This window comes from Apodemus sylvaticus, chromosome 6, assembly GCF_947179515.1.
Source record: "Apodemus sylvaticus chromosome 6, mApoSyl1.1, whole genome shotgun sequence".
NCBI lineage: Eukaryota > Metazoa > Chordata > Mammalia > Rodentia > Muridae > Apodemus > Apodemus sylvaticus.
In genome coordinates this window covers 46,818,473-46,844,724 of record NC_067477.1, presented here as the reverse complement: position 1 = coordinate 46,844,724, position 26,252 = coordinate 46,818,473, and the positions used below count along the sequence as shown (strand labels likewise).

At 43.2% G+C, this 26,252-nt stretch overlaps 1 protein-coding gene across 3 annotated transcripts in view; it reads right to left on the bottom strand.

Annotated features, from left to right (window-relative positions):
• The window catches only part of Ppp2r5e (protein phosphatase 2 regulatory subunit B'epsilon), a 139,807-nt gene extending 114,846 nt beyond the window's left edge, over positions 1–24,961 (bottom strand). Inside the window, exons 1-3 of one of the 3 annotated variants that reach the window (XM_052185653.1) lie at positions 24,870–24,960; positions 23,323–23,434; positions 22,435–22,598 (exon numbers count right to left, since the gene is read on the bottom strand). In XM_052185653.1, coding sequence (XP_052041613.1) covers positions 22,435–22,598; positions 23,323–23,417 — 259 coding nt within the window. In that variant the 5' untranslated portion in view covers positions 23,418–23,434; positions 24,870–24,960. Of the gene's footprint in view, positions 1–22,434; positions 22,599–23,322; positions 23,435–24,869 lie in introns of all 3 variants that reach the window. The other 2 variants (XM_052185655.1, XM_052185656.1) reach the window with 2 other exon arrangements.
• Positions 24,962–26,252: the final 1,291 nt, after the last annotated feature.

Here is a 26,252-nt window from a genome sequence, read left to right as displayed (position 1 = left end):
AGAAGACAGAAAAAAGGATTCCTACAATCACAAACTCAAAGTTTTCCTTTTTAGTTGTACCTGTTTAAATCTGAACTTTAAAGCAGTTCTTCCAAAGAACTGCTTTTTAAATTTTTTTTTTTAATTTTCTGCGCTAGGATTAAAAGCACTGGCTGTTCTTGCAAGGGCCTGGGTTCAATTCCCAGCACCCACATGGCCGTTCACAAACCATCTGCAACTGTACTTCTAGGAGATCCAATGCTTTCTTCTGCCCTCTATGGACAGCAGGTATATATGTGTGCATATGCAGATATGTAGACAAATGCTTACTCATAAAAGAGTGGAACCTTTTAGATTCTCAACTTTCATGGTGCAGGTGAGAAGCCATTTAAGAAATGGGAGACCAAGCTTCCTGGTGGCACCCTCCTTTAACTCTAGCAGGAGACTAAGTAGGTGGATCTCTATGACTTCTAAGCCAGCCTGGTCTACATATAGAGTTCCAAGAAAGTCAGGGTTGTCCCTGGAGAGAGACCCTGTCTCAAAAAGTAGGGAGAGAGAAGGAAACAGAATACCACTCTCCCTCAGGATCCCCTTGCACTCACACAGACCCAGGAGACCACCCTGAAGCCCATGCCTTACAGCCCCGGGTCCCATCCCCGTTCTCCTCAAGCACATACCAAGAAAGGAGCTGAAAGGGTCCAAGTTAGTCCCAGCAGCAATTCTGAGGAACAGCAAATCTGTGCCTAGCCCAAACCACAAATGTGATAGGAAATGGAATTGGTTTTATTGCTAAGGCTGCAGTGAAAAGGTTACTTAAGGCTTGTATACTGTATCTGCTCCTCAGGGAAATCAAATAAATGTCAGCTAATAAAGACCCCACAGCCGGGGCGGTGGTAGGGCACACTTTTAATCCCAGCACTTGGGAGGCAGAGGCAGGCAGATTTCTGAGTTCAAGGCCAGCCTGGTCTACAGAGTGAGTTCCAGGACAGCCAGAGCTATACAGAGAAACCCCCCACAAATCTTGATATATACACATTCCCACATGTATTCATTCAATAAGTGCTTATCCCACATCTCCCACATGTCAGCCTCAGACACAGCTGAAGAGATGGATAACAAAACCAGAAAAGGAAACTTAGACCCAGGACCTGACGCCGTGCTTGGCAAGCTTTAAGAATCAGGGGCCTTTCAGAGACTGTGCTCTGCCAAAATATCACCTCTCAGGCTACCCAGAGTAGATCAGAAGGGTAAACCTTGTCTTTAAAGCCACACTTGGGCTCATGACACACCTCCAGCAGGCACTGTGAGGCACTACAGGAATGAACGCATACAAAGAGATAATGTAGTAAAACCAGCACTGATGCACACACAAGAGGAACTGCTTTTCTGCCTCAGCAAGGACGGAGTGGGGATCCTTCCCCGATACCAAGAATACACTGCCAACAGTGGCCCTGACCCTGACCTCCAGAACAGAACCATGACAACTGTTCATTCCCAAGCAGCTGTCAGTTCTGCTGAAGGCACTCTACACATCCCCTCCATGAGTCCAGCAAGGTGGCTGCTCCACCACTTCACAGGTGGGCAAGCAGGTTCTATGGTCACTGTCCAGGGGAAAAGACAAAATGAACAAAGGTGAATGCCTTTTCTCAGCTTGTCAGGAACTGAAAGCAGGTCAAGGACAAATTTATTTTATAATTCTCATTACAAGTGGGCACTGTAATAACTGCAACTTCTCAAAGGGAAAAAACACCTATGTACATTCGACTAGATGAAGGTTTCAACACGAATCAAAATTACAATGTGCTCAAATCCTACTTTCTCATAAAAATAGCTCTAAGTGAAAATTCACAGATGATGAAAAAGTTTAAAATACATATTCTAGGCCACCTGCTACAAAGATACTTTTGCACAACTCCTAGGAACTTTTTGTAAATCTGCCAATGTTCCTCCTTAACAGAAACTGTTAGGATAATAGCTATTTCCTTTCTATCCAGGTAGCACCCACTAACCACTTAACTATAATTGGCATCCACCAACGGTGCCCCTGACATTTCACAATGATGATAACCAGTGTCATGGCACACATCTAATTCCCCAGTCTCCACCCACTCCAACTTGCCACGCCAACTGGAGAAGACAGGTGAACAGCACGTTTTAACATCTGTTGTAACACAGAGCACTCACATTTGGCTAGACTACTCCTGAGGTTCAGTCATGTATTCATTTTGACAGCTTCCAAATGTTATCCAAAAATTCTTTTTAACTACTTGGTAAAGCGCACTAAGCAAATGTTATATAGTGATTTATCATCTTACTTGGTGTAGTCAATAAGATTAAACAGATTTTAAAAAGCAAACACCCACATTTCTGAACACAGCACACAAAAAGATTTATTCATAAAACCCAACTGAGAACCAAGTCATAAGATCAGGTAAGAAATAGCATCTAAAAATAAATGGCAACAAAAACAGTAATAGCTAATATTTAAATATAATGCATATTATATATAAATACAATTTTTATGTATAACATTTACCAGTATTCCTAGTGTAAGCTATACTAACTCACAACAGTTCTCACAACTGACCATACTCTGGGGGAAAGTTATTAACCACTAATCTTCTCCAAATGAATCAGACAAAACTTCATGACCAGGAGAGACAGATAACAGCTTAGTATCATCACATTTATGGACAGAAGGTACTATCAAATACTCTCTCATGGAGAAATTACATTCTGGGGGAGGAGGGAAAGAGCATATAAGCAACCCTGCAAGAAGGAGGCGGGGGAAGGGAGGGAGGGAGGGGATATACATCAGCACAAATGAAAAATAATCATTAACTAAAATTTTTAAACATATGTCATCCAAATTCAGGAGTGTGGACAGCTCAGTGGGCAGACTTCTCATTCTGAAAGTCCAATGACCTAACTTAGTCCCTGGTAAGAACACAAAAGGCCAGCTGCGGTCGCTCGAGCCTCTGGACTCAGCACTCCTACAAGAGATGGAAGGGAGGCAGACCTGCCTACAGACCTGCTAGTGTAGAATCCACAGGAGTCAATTTCATCAACAACCTTAAAGACCCTGCTTCAACAATGTGGAAAAAGAGAACAGATTCTCAAAACGTTGTCCGCTGGCATCCACATGCACACCATGACACTCACGCACACACTCACTCACACACTTGCTCTATATATAACATATAAAGTAAATGAAATCTTAAAGATTACTTTAATAAATGAATTAATTAATTTAAAAATAGATTATTATCAAGTACAGATTCATACTCCCAGGTATGCAGTCTAACTAAAATCTCTGAAATCCACTAGTCATTTAAACACAAAAGTGGTCATTTAGATACTGACTGTCAAAAGCTCAAAAGGCTCTATGGTCCTTTCACTTAGCTGGCTAGACTCTTCTAAGGCTAGAGCCTGAATGATTTCAGATCATCTCTTTTCCTTGGGTAACGTGTAAGAAATCCAGTGCCCTTTCCAGCAGGAAAGCACTGAAACACAGACTATACACAGAAAAGTCTTCATAGCTTTTGTTATAACAGAAAGAAAATAACTTTGGGAGGTAAGGAGACAGGGTCTCACTATGTATCCTTAGCTAGCCTAGAACTCTCTATATAGACTAGGATAGCCCAGAAGTCACAAATATCTGTCTGCCTCTGCTTCCCAAGTGCTGGGACTAAAGGCATGTGCCACCCAGCTATGCCAGGAAGATATTAAATTAGCAAGTTGCCACTTGCTAATTCATCTTCTCAGATGAATTCAATTAACTTATTTTTAATCTGTCATATTTAAAATCTTTCAATCATTTATTTCTAATCTGCACAATAATCTTAAAGCACAAATGTTTCCTGCCTTGACTAGTTGTGGTTTATTGATGCTTAAAGTCTCACTGAATAAATTTCTGTGGATGCTGCTCAAGCTGGTTTATGTCATCTTGACATAAGCTAGAGTTACCTGAGAGGAGGGAACCTCAACTGAGAAAATGCCTCCGTAAGACCAGGCTATAAGCAAGTATGTAAAGCATTTTCTTAATTAGTAAGTGATGGGGAGGGCCCAGGCAATTCTGGGTGGTGCCATCCTTGGGCTCATGGTCCTTGGGAGGCAAAAGCAGGCAGATTTCTGAGTTCGAGGCCACCCTGGTCTACAGAGTGAGTTCCAGGACAGGCAGGGCTACACAGAGAAACCCTATCTCAAAAACCTAAAAAAAAAAAAAAAAGACAAATACAATGTTACCATGACAACTATATAAACCCCAAATCTAGACTAAGGATGTAGCTCAGAGGTAGAGCAAACCTACCACACGCAAGGCCATAGGCTTGATCTCCTGCACCATTTTTAAAAAGATAGAATAGATTTTAATAAATTTCCACCCCAACAATAAGGCTATCTCAAAGAAATATACCATTTTGTTACTGAACAGCCCATCAACCAACTACACACACACACACAGAGAGAGAGAGAGAGAGAGAGAGAGAGAGAGAGAGAGAAGAGAGAGAGAGAGAGAGATGGGTCTATAGGTGAGTCATATATTTTGTGGGCACACAACTACCCTGAGGAAAAGGACAAACGCTGTAGTCTAGATGATTTGGCTCCTGACAACTTTAATAATTTCACCAGTGGGATTTCTGGTCCTAATGGCATTTTCAGAAGACAAATCTCAGCCAGGTGTGGTAATATATGACTATAATCCCAGCAGTTGGGAGTGGAAGCAAGAGGATCAGGAGTTCAAGGCCAGCTCCTATATCATAGTAAGTTATGAGATCTTGTCTCAAAGAAAAGGAATCTCATCAATCCTCCTTCATCTTTAGATCTCAGCATAAACATTACTTCCTCCAAGAAGCCCCTTTGTTTTCCAATAGAACTCATCACTGTCAGAGTTCTGACTGAACTAATCATTATAGATCACTTATAAGAGCAAAGACCCATGCTGTTTTGCTTATCACTGCATTTCCAAGACAATGTCTGGTCTCAACAAAAAATTTTAAATGAGTGAGTTGAATTCCACAGTACACTAAAGTATTCCAATGAGAAAGTAAGGTCTCTGAGAGAAATGAGTTAGTGAAGTCACTATGCAAACTTCATTCGTGGCACCATGACAAGCATGTATTATGACAAAACTTTTGAAATCTGCTTCAGAGCCTCACCTTAGTTCAAGAGTGAAGTACAGTCTAGCATTCCTAAGACAAAAGTATGTAGTTTGAGCAGAATGACTTAGTGGGTAAAAGCACACGCTACCAAGCCTGACCACCCAAATCGCCAGAACACACGTAGTGAAACGAATCCACTCCTACAAGCTGTCATCTGAGTTCTACATGTGTGCCATGGCATGTGTATACACACAAGTAAACAACGTGTGTAAAAATACTAAATACTCTTAAAGTGTCTAAAGCATCCTATTCCAAGAATCCTCCACTAAACCAAAAAAAAAAAAACCTTAAATAAATTCCAGCTTAGCTGAACTACCTTTAACACCACCAAATCATAATCTAAATACAATACAGTATAGCTCTATACAACAGTTTACAGAACTAACTCTGGTATTTTCTCAGCAACTAAATGCTACAATAGGGATCTATCTACACACTGGAAAAGTTACAGATGGTTCTCCCAAAATTCAACTATTTCCCGATTTGAGGCTATTAAGTTTTAAAATTTAATCTTAGCTTGCTTTTGACTAAGATATATTTAAGCTTTCTTAAAACAGCCTACACATTATTCATTTATTTTTTTTATGTCTTTACAATTTCTTTCATGTACATAATAAATTTGTTATTTCACCCCATTGCCCTTGCTTGTCATCCTCCCTTCCTCCCTCTCCCTCCCTCTCCCTCCCTCTCTCCCTCTCCCCCTCCCTCTCTCTCTCTCTCTCTCTCTCTCCTATCCTCCCTCTCTCCCTCTCTCCTTCTCTCTCTCTCCCTCCTCCCCCCTCTCTCTCTCCCTCCTTCCCCCCCTCTCTCTCCCTCCTTCCCCCCCCTCCCTCTCTCTTTCTCTCTCCCCACCCTCTCTAACTTCTTTTCTGGGCTGGAAAGACAGATAATGGTTTCCAAGCTTGCTGTGTGGACAAGGTGTGGTGGCACAGACCTTTGATTTCTAAGTTAAAAGGAGACTGGTCCACACAGGCATGCCAGGACAACCAGGGCTTCAGATCTAACCTATCTCAGACAATCGGGGGAAAGCCTGCTGTGAAAGCTTGAGGACCTGAGTTGGGATCCCAAGGCTCTCACAGACAAGCTAAGAGATGGAGACAAGCTCTAGGAGCTCACAGGCCAGGTAAGCTGATCCACACAGCAGTGAACAAGAGAGTCTGACTCAAGATGAAAGCAAGGATCAGCGAGCGCCTGAGGTTGTCTTCTGACTTCTGCATCAATACATGGCAAGCACACGCCTGCACTCACAGACAGACATACAGACACACACATGAACAAAGACTAAAGACACCTTTTTTCTTCCCAACAAGCCCCATTCCCACTGTAAGATCTTTTGTGTTGGAGTGTGACCCACTCACTGAGTTTAGTTGCGGCTGTTTGCGTGAACATCAGTAGGGCATATTTACTGGTGCTCCAGCAACTGTATCAGTAGCTTCACCACTGAAGAAAATGTCACGCTCCTCCCAGCAACCACTAACTAACTGCCCATAATCCAATAGGGAGGGGTGAGGCCGCTCATATGCTCCTCCCTACATACAGTGGAAGGTTCACAAGCCCAATCTTGTACAGGTCACACATAGATAACACAAGGAGTGAGCCTGTGACATCCAGAAGCTGCTATCACATATTAGTTGTGATAAGTGATAAGTCATCACTACAAACAGCAGTACTTTTGGATGGGTGTGTTAGGATGCGCTTTTTAACGACTCTGAGAGCATGATGATACAAGATAGCAGTAAAGCTCCAGGGCAGGTGTTGACCTGGCATGTGTGTGAGATGCTGGGGTCCATCACAGCACCACAAAAAGCACAGTGTTAGAGTTATCAATAAAGATTAATTAGTCCCTATCCTAGTTTGCTATCTGTTGCTGGTATAAAACACCATAACCAAAAGCAACTTGTAAAGACAGAAAGAGTCTACTCAGCTTACAGGTTCCATCTAATGCATCACTGAGAAAGGGAAGTCAGGGAAGAAACTCAAGGCTGGAACTGGGAGGCAAACGCTAAAGCAGAGCCCATGGAGGAACATGCTTGCTGGTTTGCTCTTCATGGCTTGCTCAATCTGCTTTCTTATACAACCCAGGAACACTGCCCAGATGTGGAAGTTCCCGCAGTGACTGGATCCTCACACATCAATCCCCATAGGACAATCTGATGGAGGTATTTTCTCAATTAACTTTCCCTCTTCCCAGATGGCTCTAGCTTGTGTGAGGTTGCCAGAACTAAACAGCACAACCCCAAAAACTGGAAGGTGAGCACTAAAACCCATAGGACACAATAGTCAGGCCTGGTGGTACAGGCCGGCCATCCCAGCAGGAAGTCTGTGCAGTCCAGACCAGACTGCGATGTAGAGCAAAACATCTCAAGAAGCAAACCAAAGGAAGCCAATGAGATGGCTCAGAAGGAAAAGCACTTGCCAGCCTAATAGCCCAAGTTCAACCCAATATCAAGGTGGAGGGAGAGGCCCAGCTCCACACTACACCTCTCACCTCCACATGCATGGTGTGGAGCGCAAACTCCACCCAAACACTAAATTAATAATTAAAAGTTTAATTAATTAAAAAAGACATGAACAAATGTATTCTAATATTCATGTTGACAGGACAGATCAAGGTGAACTTTTTTAAGATTTATTTTTTCTTTTATTTACTGCAGAGGCCAGCAGAGAACACCAGATCCCTACAGCTGGTGTTACAGGTGACTGTAAGACAATGTGGATTCTGGGAACCAAATTAGATCCTCAAAGAACAGAAAGTGTGCTTAACCCCTGAGCCATCTCTCCAGCCACGTAGTCTCTCACTTTTGAGAGTCTCATGTCCTTTAGTCCAGATGGACAAGAATTCACTCTGTAGCAAAGATCAGCCTGGACCTCCTGAGTCTTCAGCCTCATCCTCTCAAGTGCTGAAATTACTTTTAAGAATGTGTCACTGTGCTCTGGGAAAAAGCACAATTTTGTTTTGTTTTGTTTTGTTTTGTTTTAAGCGCTAACTGATCCAGGAAGCCTCAACCCTACACAAGGAAATGTAAGAAACTGAGGGAAGCTGGAGGAGAGGTGATCTTCCCAAGGGAAGAGACAATCGGTCTCTAATGCCAAATGGTCAGCCCTGAAAACATTGAAAAATGAATCCTGTTCCACAAAAATTCAAATTCAAGTTCCAAATAACTTAGTTCAGCAAACTAAATTACCACCTAGACTTGAACCCAAGCTCTTTCTTACAATCAGCTTGATCCCCAAAGGAAGCAAAGTTGAGTGTTATTGCGAACCACTTCTAGTGTGCTAAGCCTTCCTCCCTGTGGCCGACACACCTTCTCTGAAACACCTTGGCTTCCTACTTGGCCTTCTTCCAACTCCTGGATTCCTGACCTAGGCCATTCCCCCACCACTCTAAGGAAATAAAAAGCTGGCCAAGTCCTGCTTCTCCTGCTCCTGTAATTCTTGAAAACGTTCAAGGTTCTTCAAGTCAGCAGTAAGATGACTCACTCTGTATACCATCCCAACACAGTACAAGCCCCAATGTCTTGTTAGCCCCAGAGCTCACCTGGCTTCATTTATTAATGACTGTAATCGAGAAGGCCTGAGTCCGAGAAGCCTGGGCTCTCAAAATCTCCCCACCCCCTCTCTGAGTAACAAGTTGAAAATAAAGCAGTGTTCCAGCCAAGTGAGAGCTGACTGATGGGCCAGAGACAGAGAAGTGCAAGGCTTAAGTGCTGTTAAATCCGTAGGTGTCTGATTCTCCAAGCATCCCCTCTTCCTAAAGGCCTGAGCTTGTCTACTTGCATGTCTGTAGATTTGCACAACAGCCCAAATACAAAGGGAGTTCTATTTTACTGATTAGAGTAAGCAACAATCAAGATAAGTTTGAGAACCTGCCATGGTAAACATCTAGGTACCCATCAATAATCCTGCCTTCTACCTGTGTATAAATGGAATTACCCTGGACGGTAACTCTGACCCACTCTAGGTGCTGACCTCACAAGCAGTCCTCTGAAGCTGGCATTGGTAACAATTACTCCGTGAGAGAGAACCAGCTCTCCACTCTGCTCTCAATCCTAACTCACAGCTCTCCCTGCCCCACTTTTCCCTTCCTTAAACAGGAACATTCATGTAATGTATTAAAAGACTAAATGTCAACTGAAAAACACTAAGTATTTTCCCATTAGCAGTTTTTCTGATAATTACAACCGTTAATATTCTTCAACTTCTACAGTATGCCCAGCCCTTGCCTGAGCCAAATACTTCTGGGCATTTAATCTGACTCTATCAAGTAGGTCCTATTACTCTCCCATTTCAAAGTAGAAAAGGTGAAATACCAGCAAGAAATAGACCCATATTTCCAAGTGCATGTCACACCCATACCTACAATCTTACTGAAGGGAAGCCTCTAACTTAAATAAAGCAAAAAAAGTATATTTTTTCAAGGAAGGTTTTGCATTAAATGCTTAGGTCTACTGTAACATGAAAATAAAAACCCATAATTCTGAAGGGGAAAAAAATCTTTAATTATAAAATACTGAAACAAAAAATTAGAATCATCCAAAATTTTTTACTGATCTTTTACAAGCACTAAAAAATTTAATTTCTAATGATGTTAGTATGAATAGAAAATGTAAGTTTTATGAATGAGGAAATTCAACCATATGAACATCACTTCAAAAGTCCATCATAATACTTGGATACACTGTTCTCCACAAGCTACATCAACAAAGTCTGGTGATCTGATCAGCAAACACCAGCCTCTCTGTACCTTCATTTGCACGTCTGGAGCACCAAGTAATGAACTAGTAACAGGCCCCTAAATCTGTCACATGTGAAATTCATGTTCCTCCTTCCTCCATAAGACACCAATTCTTTTCTGGCCCTCAAACACTGAGATTACCACAGCACAAAGTCATGTGCAGGACTTCAGATAAGTACTCAAATTTGATCCTTTAAAAATACAAAGGGGAGGGGCTGGAGAGATGGCTCAGCAGTTAAGAGCACTGACTGCTCTTCCAAAGGTCCTGAGTTCAAATCCCAGCAACCACACGGTGGCTCACAACCATCTGTTATAAGATCTGACACCCTCTTCTGGTGTGTCTGATGACAGCTACAGTGTACTTACATATAATAAATAAATAAATCTTTAAAACAAACAAATAAATATTTAAAAAAAAAATACAAAGGGGTTGGCCATCATGGTGGTCCATGCCTTTAATCCTGTCTCACCAAAGCAAACAAACAAAATAACAACAAAAACCAAACTATTAATAAAAAGGTTTCGAGGCTAGAAAGATGGCCAAGGATAGGAGTGGTTAGGAACTGTTGCAGAGGACCCAGGTTCAGTCCCAGTACCACGTGGCAGCTCACAACCATCTCTAACTCCAGTTCTACAGAATGGAGTACCATCTTCCCATCTCCATGGGCACCAAACACATAATGCACATACATACATGTAGGCAAAATACTTATATACGTAAAGAAAAATAAATCTTTTTTTTTAAAATAATCTATTTTCATCAAATAGGTTTAATTTTAGTATCAAGAATAAAATAAAATTTGCATTAAATCTTATCTTTATAAAACTAGCTTTTTTTTTAACTTCACTATTTCAGAAGGAAAAACAAATAATTTGTCAACCAATGCATCAACTAATGGTGTTCACTATTACTAAGAAATAGTTACTGAATGTCAACTATGTATACGTCTCTCCAAAGCAACTGATAGAAACAAGTGGTCTACAACAAAAAGTACACTTTAATCATGAAAGAAGACAGACAACAAACAAGACAACAAAAATCAATTTTCTGATCATAAGAAATATTAGGAAGCCTATAGTGGTGCTCACCTTTAATCCCAGCACTCAGAAGGCTAAGGCAGGCAGATACCAGTGAGTTCAAGGCCAGCGGATCTACAAAGTGACTTCCAGGACAGCCAAGAATACACAGAGAAACCTTATCTCAAGGGGGAATAAAGGACTAGGAAGGTGGGTGGTAGGCATGGGGTCTCTCAGCAGCAATCCCAGCACCCAGGCTGTGGCTCCAGGATCAACAGAAGTTCAACGCTAGCCAGAACTACATGAGTCTGCCAAAACATATACATAATCTCAGCTTTTAAAGGTATAGATAAGAAATTCAAGGTCACCAGGCGGTGGTGGCACACGCCTTTATCCCCAGCACTCTGAGAGGCAGAAGCAGGCAGATTTCTGAGTTCGAGGCCAGCCTGGTCTACAGAGTGAGTTCCAGGACAGCCAGGGCTACATTGAGAAACCCTGTCTCAAAAAAAGAAAAGAAAAGAGGAGAGGAGGGGAGAGGAGGGGAAGGGAGGGGAAGGGAGGGGAAGGGAGGGGAGGAGAGGGGAGGAGAGGGGAGGAGAGGGGAGGAGAGGGGAGGAGAGGGGAGGAGAGGGGAGGAGAGGGGAGGAGAGGGGAGGAGAGAGGAGGAGAGAGGAGGAGAGAGGAGAAGAGAGGAGAAGAGAAGAGAGAAGAAGAGAAGAGAAGAGAAGAGAAGAGAAGAGAAGAGAAGAGAAGAGAAGAGAAGAAAAGAAAAGAAAAGAAAAGAAAAGAAAAGAAAAGAAAGAAAAGAAATTCAAGGTCATCTTCAACTACATAAGAAGTTTGAAGCCAGCCTGAGCTACAGGCTCCAAAAGGAATGGGAGAGGAGGGGGAGACAGAGTAAGAAACTTGAAAGAGGTCTCGTTTGAGCTAAAACTTAAAGAATGATACAGTCAAGGAAGAAAGTTGTACATATAATGAACAGGCTCACAATCACATGCAATTAATTCTTTTTATAGTTTAAAATGTTTTACATGTAAACATGCACATTACTAACACAACAATCCAAAACAAAATACCAAGGGTAGCTGTGGACTCAGTGCCAGCCAAGGCATCTGTCTAAGAAGGGGTAAGAACTGAAGGGATGGATCTGTGAGGACCTGGCAAAGCAACGGATCCTCTCCTTCTAAATAAACATCTCCACAGGAAACTCTGCCATTCTAGGAAGCTTTGGAAACTGTGCACAGTGCACAAGGTCCCAACTAGATGGGAATGCAAGGGAAGAACTAAGCACAAGTATCCACAACCAAACACTCTAAAACTCAAAGTGCTGCAAAATCTACAAATCTGGGGACAAAACCATAATGTCACAAGTGGAAATGCCACCTGACCTTATGCAACATTTGGGTTGCAGTCAAAATGCATGTATTCTCTAAGTATTATCTGAGATTACTCATATGCTATATTTGTAAGTTATAAATGAAACAACAGAAATTCATGTTTAGACTTAGGTCTAATCTTCTAGACATTCAGATACAACTAAACCTTGAAGTACACAGATTTAAGCTATACATGTCCACTTTACATGTAGAATGTTTTTAAGGAATGGGGAGAAATTTGTAACACTTTAAAAAAAAATCATAGCCTAGAGATACCAAGGCTTAAGGAAAAATGTCATGAGTGCATAAAATATATAATATAGCATCATCTACTTTATCACTCACTACCATAAAATATACATAAATCCTATACAAAGTTAACATTTGTCAAAATTTAGAAACGTAAGTACAAATTATACATGATGTCATTCACAACTAGAGAAACATAAAGGCACATAAAAATGCAGTACTTAAACCAGATGCAGTAGTGCAGGCATAATCCCAATTAGTGAAGAAGCTGAAGGGGATGAGGGATCACGAGTTCAAGGCCAATCAGGATTTAAAAAAAAAAAAAAAAAAAAAACCTGGGATAATAAGACCTTGTATTTAAAGAGAGAGAAGGCCCACTATTAAACCTCACTACATAAAAGCAGACACCGTCCACACTGCATTACTATAATTTCATATGCACCTCCTACTGCTCCTGCTATGAACTCAAGAGTTGCCAGCAACTGCTTAAAGCTGTGTGACATCTGCAGTAAGTAGTCCAGCTTTCTGGTTAATTACAACAGGCAGTAAACTATGGCTTCTATGTTTCTCAAGTCCTTTCATCACACTATGTAACTCATATAACTCATAAAAATGTATAGTAATCAACTAGTTATGTTAGGACTTCTCGTCAACAGCAGGCTAAAAGTACAATTTTGGAGAAATGAAAGTTACAGTGTTCCCTCAGAAGCAAGAGTAGACCAAAGAGCCCTGAACAAGCCTACCACAGTCACATCTCAGAGACAGCCATTCACCACCATCCAATTGTGAGCAACAGGACCAAAACCCAGCAAGCACCAGCCCCAGCCCTCAGCACTGCTCACAGAGAGCAGGACACCACAGACAGCAGCGCAGAGCAGAGTGGCGGCTTGGTAGCCTCATGCTGGTAGCACCTGCTGGCAGGGTCAAAAGGTTTTAGAGCCTAATGTTTTTTAAGAAAATATGTAGCATTTATCAACAAAATGAAGCTAAGACTTCCTTGTTGGCTTCAGGTATGTGTCTACCATACTGCCAATCTAGAAGGAAAACCTCAGAAAATAATAGCGCCATACAAGCGCTAGCGTTTCACATCACTAATGGAGAGTAGAAAGATATCCATGTAGCAAATCTTACAGGTCCTCACACATGTCCAGTTCAAGCCAGTGACCTCACTGAAGATTCTACCCATGCACAGGGTTCCAGAAAAAGCACTAGAATGATGAAAGTAGGAGAGAGAATGAGGGAACTCTCCCAAAAGAAGAGAGAAGAAGGTTCCCACCTTACTGTATGCAGAGACACCTCCTCCATGGCTCTATACCACAGTATCCCCAGTCTTGTGAAGGGAGAACTGATGGGAGACACTGACAACCAGGCTGCAGGAAAAGAAATAAACCAGAGAGACGGAATATACAAAGGAAACTAGTCTGCAATTCTGCAGGGGCCATCCATGCCAGAGACAGCCTGGAGAAGGTAGTAATGAAGAAGATCAGGAAAACCAAGATGAGACCCAAGTCAAAATTACATCACAATTTCCAATGCAGATACTCTGATAACCTTAAACTACAACAGCAAACAGACAAAAGCAGTCGACCCCCCCACCCCCCACCCTCCCACCCCCACTGAGAGTAGGGAGCAGGGAGGTGAGAAGGGCAAGACCACATAAATGTTGGCTCACCGTTTCTACCATCTGGTCATTTAGTGAGAAAAAAGAAGCATGAAATCATCCCAGTACCAAGACAAAAGGTTTTCATTATTTTAACTTAAACATGTCTCTCAATAGTAACCATTTAAGTCTGTTTTTCCTCAAGCCACTTCCAAAGGTTTTTAAATTGTTTCCTATTTAACCAAGATAATTCTTAAGGTTTCTTTTTAGATTTACTTTATACGTATGGGTGTTTCACCTGCATGTATATATGTGCATCATATGGCCCACAGAAATCAGAAGAGGGCCCTGGATCCTCTAGAACTAGAGTTATGGATGGCTGCATGCCACCACATAGGTGCTTAACCGCTGGGCCTTGTCTCCAGCCCAAAAACTTCTTTTGGTTTGGCTTGGTTTTCTTTTTTTTTTTTTTTTTAATTAATCAATGAGCTTTATTGGAATTGGCTTGGTTTTCAAGTCAGGATTTCACTATGTAACAGCCCTGGCTGTCCAGAACCTCATTCTGTTGACCAGGCTGGCCTCAAACTCAGAGACCTCCTGCCTCTGCCTAAAGTGCTACAATTAGCAGGGCAGTGGTGGCGCACGCCTTTAATCCCAGCACTTGGGAGGCAGAGGCAGGCAGATTTCTGAGTTTGAGGCCAGCCTGGTCTACAGAGTGAGTTCCAGGACAGCCAGGGCTACACAGAAAAACCCTGTCTCAAAAAAACTGAAATAAATAAATAAATAAATAAATGTTACCATTAAAAGTGTGTACCACCACACCTAGCTAAGAAGTTCATTTTTAATTTAAATTGTTTACAACTGGACTTTTCCAAAAAGAAAAATTAAATTGCTCTCACCAGAGTAAAATAATAAAGGGTAAAATAAACTTTAAATAAAAGTTATGCTCAGATTTTTCAAGTGCACAGGGAGGCAGGAGACGATAACCGCTAAGCACTGTGTTCAAGGAATACTGTAGACACAAACATTCCACACTCCACAATCTCAAACACGTCTGCTCAATGAAGGGATGTTCAACCTATGCTTATCAGACACTACAGAAATGAGTAGAACCCAAGCTAGTACCTTCTAAGCCATAAATCATGGACACTCAGTTTCTAACTTTTGGCTCATATAACTACGATAATTCTTTATGCTACAGAAGTAAATAATTAGGCTCAGTGGTTAAGAGTGTTGTCTGAGCCGGGCGGTAGTGGCACACACCTATAATCCCAGCCCTCTGGGAGGCAGAGGCAAGCAGATTTCTTAGTTCCAGAACAGCCAGGCTATACAGAGAAACCCTGTCTTGAAAAAAACCAAAATCCAAAAAACCAACCCCCCCCCCCCAAAAAAAAGTGTTATCTCCTGCATTCAGGTCCCACACTCCCACTGAGTAGCCCCTGCCTGTCTCAAACTCCAGCCTCACGGAGTCTAACATCCTCTTCTGGCTTCTGATACTTGTGCATATACACTCACAGAGACACATGCATATAATTAAAAATAAACCTAAAAAGAAAAAAGAACTTTTACTCTTACCTAAAAGTAAATAAATTGAGTGTAATCTTTCACACATGAAAATACAGTTTGACACTTGGTTTTAAGCAGAATCTTTACCATTCCTTTCCTAAAAGAAAAATACTACCATGTTTCCTCCAATGGTGCAGAACAAGTTTAGTGTGTGCTAACTTATACATGTTCTTTTATCTCACCGCAGAACTCATAGCTATTTTTTTAAACAAACACACACATAAGCTTAGCTACCTAAAGAACACAAGTCATTGATCTATGATAAAGCAAACCAATGATTCTCACTCTATCTTCTATCAGATATCCCCTGGAGAACCTGAAAATAGTATGAAATTCTCCCATTTAAAAACAGGTAAGAGGGACAGGCAATATGGCTTGACAGGTCAAAGTGCTTGCTGCCGTGCCTGATGACCACAGTGTGATCTGTGGAACCCCGTGGTAGAAAGAGAAAACCAAATCCCGCAAATTTTCCTCTGACCTCCACACAAAGTCCATGATACACACACGCTCATATACATACATACACATGCATGAGCACATAAAACAAAATCTTTTTTTTAAAAAAGGCTTAATCTCAATAACATGGCAAGATGCCATGACAGTATAAAGTGAAAAGTCCAGAGATGTTCAAAATAGTTACTCCAATAAATTCAAAACATTCAGAAATTAAATTTTTAGGTTGAAAAAAGTTTGTAACTGTAAAACTATGCTCTTGAGGCATCATTTTGAAAGCCTTGACTTTAAGTTTTTGCATGGAGAGCATCCTAACACTGACATATTGCTCCCACCTGCCTTCCGACAAGCCAGCTCAGGGCTAACAGGTGGGATTCGGTAACTGGCACCCCACTGAGCTGTGCATCTTCATGTTAGAAACCAGGAAAGAAGGTTAAAGGAAGTCCTTGTCCAGGACAAAAGAAGTAGTGAGCACACTCCAGGGCCTGCAGCCTAGCAGAGCCTCTTGCACAGCACCCTGTCCAACACACGCACAATGGAAAGCACAACGCTAGTACAATACTGGACAGCAGCCTTGAGAAAACTGTTCTTTTCACAAATACGTTTGGATGTTCCAGCCCATTACCAGACCTGCAATTATACTGCACATCCTACTCTATACTTTACAAGGTAGATGGAGAAGATAAAAGAATCCAGTCATTAGAAAGCACAAAACTAGCTCTAGATGGTAATTTGGAAGTTCTTACAAGCTGTCACTCCAAAAATAAAAATGGAAGTTTCATCTTTGGGACCGAAACGTAAGTGTTTTTAGGGGGTAGAAAGATGGCTCAGTGACTAAAACACTTGCCAGAACTCCAGCACCTACATAAAAGCCAGGCAAGTGGGTAGCCCACCTGAAATCCCAGCTCTCAGGAAGCAGACACAAGGGAGCCCTGAAGCAAGCTAGCCAGCCAGACTAGCCAATCAGGGAGCTCTGAGCTCAAATGAAAGACCCTACCTCAGTATAATATATACAATGGAGAGTGATCTAACTTACACACATCGCAGACACAGATAGTCATGCACAGAAATAAGTGTTTCTATGGGGTTTAGAGAGCTGCTCTTCCAGAGGACCTGGGTTCCCTTCTCCACACCTACATGGTAGCTCACAACTGCTTGTAACTTCAGTCCAAGAAGATCCAATGCCCTCTTTTGGTTTCTGTGGGCACTGCGCACACATGGTGCACAGACTTAAACGCAGGTAAATAGCTGCACACATAAAAAAAAAAAGGGGGGGGGGGGTATTTTTAGAAGCTGGGATACCGCTCAGTGATACAGCACTTGCCTAGCATGGAAGGCCCTGGGTTCCAGCTAAAAGGTATTTTCATTAGAAAGAATTCTACCACAGAGACAAAGAATTCTTTTCTATGGAATGGTGCCTCCAGTCACCATAGTTCTTGAAATGTCTGAAGTATCTGCAAAATGTTCTAAAAAACAATTGTGACGCCAGAAATAACGACACCACTTTCATTATAATCCCTTCTTCAGAGACGTAGTTTTTCAAAACTATGTCATTCAAATCTAAATTTGTAAATGGCCTAACAGGGAGGAAAGGAGGAGGCAAAGGCTGGGGCAGCCGAGGTGAGGGAACCAGCCAGGGCACAGGCAGGGCACTGCTGCAGACTTGCCTAAGCTCTGAGTTTGCCCAAGCAGGATAAATGACAGGCCTCTCCCTGACCTGCTCAGGACAAAAAGCATCCACATCCACTGGGGGAAGAGGCCTCTTTTTTTCTAGTGTTTTGAAGCAGGGTCTCACTGTGTAGGCCGGACTGCCCTCAAACTCACAGCTCTGCCTCAACCTCCCAAGTGCTACGATTACAGGCGCGGGATGTAGTTCAAACCTTGGCACAAATCTTGACTTTATTACAGATAGGTAGGTAAGTAAGTAGGTAAAGTAAGCAAGTAAATAAACAGACACTAAACTTTAGTGGGAGTTCCTTACCAGTTAAACAGGTCCTTATGGCTTAAAAGTCTTAGGCAAACCCCCCAAAAAACTTTGAGAAGTGTAAAAACAGAGAGAATCCAAATGTCTAAAAGGTCAGCGCATCATTTCATTAGACACAGCTGAGGAAAAGAAAGGCCACTGTATACATGTGCACAGGAGCACATGTTGCTTTCTACAGAAAAAAAGAAAAGAAAAAAGAAAGCCACCAACGACACAAGCTTCAGAAGACCAACTATTACAAGAGGGTAATACAAACAGAAACGGTCTCTTCGTTTTCTGTTGTAGTTTTCCAAGTAATCAGACCTTCCGTATGGTATATACACACTGATTCAGGCAAAACACAAACATAAAATCAAAATTTAACTTAAAATTCACAAAATCTGATCACAATGCATATTGTACTCAAGCAAGCCTTCTGAATTAGTCAGGGAAATGCTATAGAAAATTAGGGTATTATCTATTGTGTAGTATTTATACACAGTTGATTTTGGCTTCTATTATTTCCTAAAATAGTGCTTTTTTAAAAAAATCCTAGAAAAGAACTATTTCTTTTATGTTTTTTTTATTAAGTAAACTACTTCCAAAAAGTGGATGAATGTACAATGCAAAACAATGAGCCAATGCACTGTGAGGAGCACAAGAGTCAGGTAAGTACCTCAGTCACTGCAGAAACTAAGCACCTGACGACTCTTCTCTCTGCTGCTCTCCAGAGAGACACCAACGCCTAAGTAGAAACCCTTGCTCGACCATGCCCCACATCATGTGAACTACGCAACAGTCACTGCCAGGCTGTCTGAACTGGATTGGAGAGTAGTGTCTGGTCCAGCTGCTCTCTAATTCTCCTCTGCTGATAAAATATGCAAATGTACAAAACCTATTCTTAGAAAAGTTTTAATGCTGCCAGACATAACTTTGAAAAATTCAGACAAAGGAGCTGAGTAAAATGTAGTTTAATATCAGAGCACCTACCTAGCATGTACAGAGGGCCCTAGGTTCAACCCCCAACATGAAAAGAAAAAAACTATATATTTCTCCAATGATCTCATAAAGGATGCTTAACATCACTAAGTAGAAGATAAATGCACATCAGAACGCCAATAAGCAATATCACAGCCTTGGTGATGCTAGTAAAGGGGGAGGTATCCACTAGTGAGGTGTGGAGAATCAGAACTCCTGTATACTGAAAATGAAAATATAGCTCCTATAGAAAACTACATAGCAAGGCCTCGAAACCTAAACATATGAGCCGCAATTCTATTTTTATATATGTGCCCAAAGAAAGGAAGAGTAAAGTCTCTCAACAGATACCCACACACTCATGCATACATTATTCCCAACACCTAAAATGAATGAATGAATGAATGAATGAATGAATGATTAAACAGTATGTGATATATGGAAATATTGCTCAGTCTTAAAGAGAGTAAAATGCTCAGCCCGGAACTATACTCTGAGTTCCAGGCTAGCCAAAACTATAAAGCAAGACTGTCTCAAAAAACAGGGAAAAAAGAGGAAGAAATGAAGGGAGGAAGCGAGGAATAGATGGATGTGCATTAATGAACTGCTAATCCAGGTTGTCTGGTTTCCTCTGAGCTAATAAAGATGTGGTTGCTAGGGACTGAGAGGTGACAGAGGGCCACAGAGAGCATGAAAACATGGTAAATGAACGGTTGTGACAGACTCAACAATGGGAACAGACCTGGTGCCACTGAACTGAAACCTTAAAGGTGAATGAGCTGAGCCTAGTGGTGCAAACTGTGAATCCCAAGACTGGTTAATGGAGCATCTTATGTCTATTTTAATCGTGCATAATCACAGCAGGAAGAAGGAAGAATAAGATAAAACGTGTGTTCAGATGTTTCTCCCACAAGCCTCTTTCCACCTTTCCATGAATGCACAGTTAATTCAAGTGACTACATGAGCCTTACAGAATGAACTCACTGATTCTCTTTAAAACTAAATGTTTAATCTGGGCTTGCTGGAAGTAAAGTTCTTCCCCCAACAATCAACAGCTATCCTATGTCTACTTCAGATTAAGTAAGATAAGAGTATGTCTCCAGACCTTTGTATTTATTCCCTAGAATTTCCTTCATATTTTTCTATAACTTCATACAAACTATTCTCATTTTTACTAGCAAAATCTTAAGTCAAAAATCTCCAGTTATGGAGACACATACTCAGAAGACAGGCAAAGGCAATCTCTCTGAAATTCAGACCAACCACACAGTCAGACGAGAGAGAGAGAGAGAGAGAGAGAGAGAGAGAGAGAGAGAGAGAGAGAGAGAACGAGAATACCAAGAGAGAGAGGGAGAGAGGCAGGGTTCACTCCCTCAAAACTTATCGAGAGCTACTCTTTCCTACTTGGCAGACAGATCATCCTTTTCTCTTTTTCTTTTCTCAGTGCTGCAGATCAAACCCAAAGTCTCAGGAGTGCTAGGCAAGAGGCCTACCACTATGCATTCCAGAAATCAACATGAATAGAGTTCTACCCTTTTCTTTTCTTTTCTTTTCTTCTCTTTCTTTCTTTCTTTCTTTCTTTTGATTGGATGTTTTATTTACATTTCAAGTGTTTTCCCCTTTCCAGGTCTCCCCTTCAGAAACCCCCATCCCATGCCCCTCCCCTGCCTCTATGAGGGTGCTCCCCCACCCACGCACTCCTGTCCTCCCTCCCTGGCACCCCCCCACACTGGGACAGTTTCTACCATTTTCAAGTACAAACACTGGGATCTTATTTATGAATTTCTCCTCTTAAGAAAAAGTGCTCCCAGTGGTGCATGTCTTTGATCCCAGCACTCGGGAGACAGAGGCAGGTGAATCTCTGAGTTTGAGGCCAGCCTGGTCTTCAGAATGTGTTCAGGATAGCCAGGGCTATACATATGGAGAAACTGTCTCAAAAAAACAAAAAGAAAAAGAAAATGTTCCCATAAGAAAATGAGACACCTGAAATACCCTCAGCTGTTCTTATACCTTCTGATTCCATACACTTCTACAGAAATAAGTATGCATTTTGGCCAGGTGTGATGGCACACATCTGTGAACCCAGCATTCAAGAGAGCAGCAGTAAGATCACTGTAAATTCAAGGCCAACTTGGTCTAAACTGTGAGTTACAGGCCAGTCAGGTCTACATAGCAAGACTCTGTCTCAAGAATCAGGAGGAAAAAGAAGGGGAGTGTTCACTACCAGGCTGTCCGGTTTCCTCTGAGCTACTAAAGTCCTTCATACTGTTTGTGCCCCCTTCTTCCCTTCTTCTTTAAATACTCAAAAATTCACCTTCAAAGATAGTCTGCTATTTCTACACTATACCAGCTATTGATAGGATACATTTCAAATAACTCCTTTTCACCAACATGAAGCAAACAGATTAAAATTAAAATGGACACAGTAACCACATACCAAAATAAAAAAATAAAAGGCATAATTCAGAAAGAAAAAAAAAATGAGTGCTCACATGCAAACCTCAGTCTTAGACAGGCCTGGTAGTGCACACCTCTAATCCCAGCACCTGGGAAGGAAAAACTGAGCGGCTCAAAGCCAGCTTTAAGGCAAAGGCCAGGATTCAAAGCCACCTTGGCTACATAAAACTCTGTGTCCAAAAACATGAAAATCATTGCTCTAAATGTACTATATAAGTTAAAGGTTCATGCAAATATGATCACTATAAAATTATATTTGTTCTAAGTGAAAATACAAATAAATGCATGTTATTAGTTATAAGCTCTACTTTCTTGATATTTAAAATTTAAAATTCAGTATTTCCAAACTCTACTTCTTTTAATGCAAGTTAGTATCTTTTTTACTGGGGTCGACTTTCCAACCAAGAAAGTACAATTACTACATGTCAATAAGCAAATCAAGAATTTAAGACCAGGGTCAGCGAGCCTGCTCAGCACAGAAAGGCCCTTGCTGCCAAACAGAAGCATCTGAGTTATTCCAGAAACCCATGTGGTGGAGGTAGAGAACCAACTCCCACCAACTGTCCTCTGATTGTCACATGTGCATAATGTGCAAGTATACACACACACATACACACACACACACACACACACACACCAATGTTGGGAGGAAGAAAGAAGACATTTCTGCCATTTAGTTTTGCAGCTTAATTCAAGAATTCACCTATAGGATGATAAGTCCGTTTGGATAAGCCCTTTCTTTAATAAGGAGACAGGGTAGACCTGGTCAGATCCAAGAACTTGTGGGTCTGAAACCTCTCTACCCTTCAAGCTAAAGCACCCCAAGAAGTGCCCAGATGTGAAGCACCATGAACAGCGGTGGATGCGGACGGTAAGGCAGTGGCACCGACCCACGGTCTTACCTTTGAGCAGCGGCAGAGGCGTGAGCTCAATGGGCTTGCCTTGAGACCTAAACTGTGAGGAGCTTTGCGACCTCTTCTGTCTGGCTTTTCTGACGGACTTCCGAGAAAATCCGTCTACTTTATCCACTGATGGAGGAGTAGTTGGTGCTGAGGACATATCCCTACTGAAGAGAAAGAGGAAACACGAACATGAGCCCATGGTGAAAGTCTTCATGTGAGTTATACACATCTTAAAATTCCCATATACAATATTCATGAAAATGGGAATATGTACCAAAAAATAAAAAATCAATTAAGAGAAGTCTTGCTGCTGGGCAGTGGTGGCGCATGCCTTTAACCCCAGCTCTCAAGAGGCAGAGGCAAGTAGACCTCCGAGTTTGAGGCCAGCCTGGTCTACAAAATGAGTTACAAGACAGCCAGGGCTGCACACACACACACACACACACACACAAGGGGAAAAATATAAAGTAACATGGCTACCATTAAACAAAATCATCATAACTCTAATGTATCACCACTCCATTATCATCATTAAAGGTGTCTGCCTGGACCTCAAGTCTCTATATTGTCTGCCCATTTTAATTGCACAGCTCTTCCCATCGTGGGATTCCTGGAGTCATTTTGGAGCTATTCTGAAGCTGGAAAATGTCCACAGAAACATTTTCCTGACATATTTAATATTATGAATGGGCTAAAACCCGTTTGCACTTCAAGAATCTAAACAAGTGAAGCCAGGTATAGTAGCCAGTAACCCCAGCACTCAAAGGCAGGAAAAGTTATGAGTTCAAGGCCAACCTAAGCTACACATAACAAGTTTGACTCTAACCCTGGGAAACTGAGAGGAGATCCTGCCTCCAGAAAAAAAAATGAGTCAAAGCCCCTCAGTACCTGGGTTGCTCTAAGTGAGCTTTCTCCCGGCTTTCTAAGCAGGGCTTTCGGTGCAATATGCTGGGCTTGCTCTTATGAGCCACCACCTTGCACATGAGGACAGGCTAGATTACTCGAATAAGAACACATAAAAGGCATGATTACAATCACTTCAAAATCTTTATTTAAATAAAGCCATCTTAAGTTATTAAAGTTTATTAAACAAAACTAAGGTAACATCCAACATCAAGTTGAACTGAAAACCTCACCTCACAGCCTCCCAAGACAAAGTTGAACTTAAGTGCAAATATTGTGTTCCATGAAACCAACAGAACTGACCGAACATCGTTCTGCAATTTTTTAATCTTCTGAAATTCAAAGGAAGGACAGATGCTAAAAGTCCCAAGCACTGAGCTCAGTCTCCTTCGCCATACTAAACAGATGCCAGCACCATCCAGGTGCTACAGGCTCCATGCAAGATTAATGGCAGACGAGATCGACCGAACGCACGCGATGCAGTGCTCGGACTCAGTTCCTCAAGTGTCATACCAACACCTAAGACAAGCGCTTTTTTTTTTTTAACTTCCACAAAGAGTAAGATAGTTGCCTCCTAAATGTGTAAGACTAAACTGCCATCTGGATAACCTGGATTCAATTAAAATAGCATAAACACAGGAGAGGCGTGGACAATATTAAGGTTTAGTTTAGAATTTTGAGTCTTCTTGGTTCTTTCACTAGAAAGCTATTGTTTTCTTTTAACTCTAATTTGGCTTTAAATATAATGTGACATATAAAAAAAGGGAATAATAAATTATAAATACTATCGAAAATGTCAGACCTCAGCAAGAAGTTCCACATCATACTGGTACACTGTAAATTTAGGAACGAATATTGCAATCTCATCTGGGAATTATTTAGATTTCATTCTAACCCTAGCAACACAGATTTCTGTAAGCCTCGTTTCCTCTATCCCTCATTCTGTCTCTATTTCTCTTCTCTCATCTCTAACAATGATCTATAGGTAGCTTTCTTTTTCATCATTTGCCTCTTATGCGCGCAGCTCTGAATAAATGTCAAGGATCTCAACTCTAAAGCATTGCAGAACTGATGATAGCAGCGGGGTCCCTGCAAAGCCCAAGGAAACAGGTTTCACCTGGGCCACTGCGCCCAAAGCATTCTCTAAAGAGCAGGCAACTGGGGCTTTTCCAAGAGGGGAGGTATGAAATCAGGGAAGTGGCCTGTTCGTCTGCAGGTATGTCCACATAAACCCTAAGCCCTGGAGAAGCTGCGCGGCCACGGAATCTTCCTCCCTGCTCCCCCGCCCCCGCCAGTGGAGGGGGGGCAAGAAAACGCCTCAAAAGAGGGAGGGAAAGGGGCCGATGAGGCCGAGTAGAAGAGAGGTGCTGGTCTCCAAAGCCTCTGCAGGTAGATCAGACAAGTGGGCCGGGCGCTTGCTCCCGCTCACCCCACCCCGCCGCACCCCTCAGCCGCCCGGGCCCGGCCTTCCCGAGCCCGCCGCTCCGCAGTTTCCCCGGGAGGCAAGCCGCGGGACCCGAAGCTGAAGTTACCTTGAAGCTCCTGGGGAAGAATCGGAAGATGATCTGTGGCTGCGCGGAGTGGGCTGCGAGCTAGGGGCCGCGGCGGGGGCGGGCAGCGGCCCGGGACGCACGGGGGGAGGTCCGGGCAGCAGCGGAGAGCCCCGGGCTACTACGGCCGTCCGGGGCGACGTCCCTCCGGTTCCGCGGTAGCGGCAGTGTTTCTAGGCCTCTCGGCTGGCCCCGAACCTCAGTGCTCCGGCAGTGGCAGCGACGGCCTCACGAGCCTTCCCCGCGGGCCCGTCCCATCAAATCGGCACCGACCCGGTTGCGGCTCCGCCGGCGGCTCTTCGTTCACATTCCCGGCGGGCGGCGCCTCTACTCGTTGCACCGGACCCGGCGGCGGCGGCGGCGGAGATGCGGGGAGGGGGAGGAGGGAGGAAGCCTGGATTTGCAGAGGCAGCAAGCGCAGGAGTCGGGAGGAAGAGTTGGAGCCGCCTGAGCCGCCGCTGCCAGAGCCGCCGTTCGCTACCCGCGCTGGGTCCCCGTCAATGCCCCTTTCTCTCTCCTATTGTCAATATCACCGGGCGGCTGAGTCCATGGCACAGGCGCAACCGAACCTCCTGGCTAGCAGAGCCCGCCTCCGACGCCCGCCCACTGGAGACTTCAAACGGGAAGCGAGACTTCATTGGCCTCCGCGCGCCATCACTCCCGGGCCAGCATGTTCGGCTGAGAGCTGATCGGGGATTGGCGGTGCGGGGGGGCGGAGAAACAGGAGGGTGTGAAGAGACCGGGCCCTCGATTGGGCGAGGCGCGGGGGACCCGGATGCTACCGTGAGCTCGGGCGACCGGGCCGCCGCTTCCGCCAGGGCGCCTGAAGTGGGGGAACTGCGGTGTCGGCTAGGCCTGAGGGGTGCTCGGCGGGCGCGCCCGAGACTGGAGCTTCCGCCTGGCTGGACCCAGTGGACCGCGAGCCGAGCGTCTTCACCCGGGATTCCGAAGGCCACAGTGCTGCAGTCCCGGTGCCTCACGCTTCAGCCCGCACGGACCCCACGGTCCCCTGCGCCCTGTGTAAACGCGGCCATGGAAGCCGGCCGAACCTCCCCCCCCCCCCCCCCCCCGTGGCCTTCCTTCGCTCCTTCGTGGGAGCCTGGCCACCGGTTGGACTCTACCTAGTCCTCCCCCCCCTCAAAAGTCAGTTCTGAGTATCAGCCCTTGATGCCCCTGCCAGTCTCGGTAGGGGCCCGCGCTCCGGTAGTTTATGCAGACGGCCACTCTGCAGACTCCCATTCAGAAAACCCGCATTCGCCCTTTCAGGACTCCTAAGTACCCAGCCCCCAACTTGACAGATTTTAATTGACAGTTTGATTCTGAGTTTAAACAGAAGACTTAACCTCTTTCTAGGACGAGTACTAA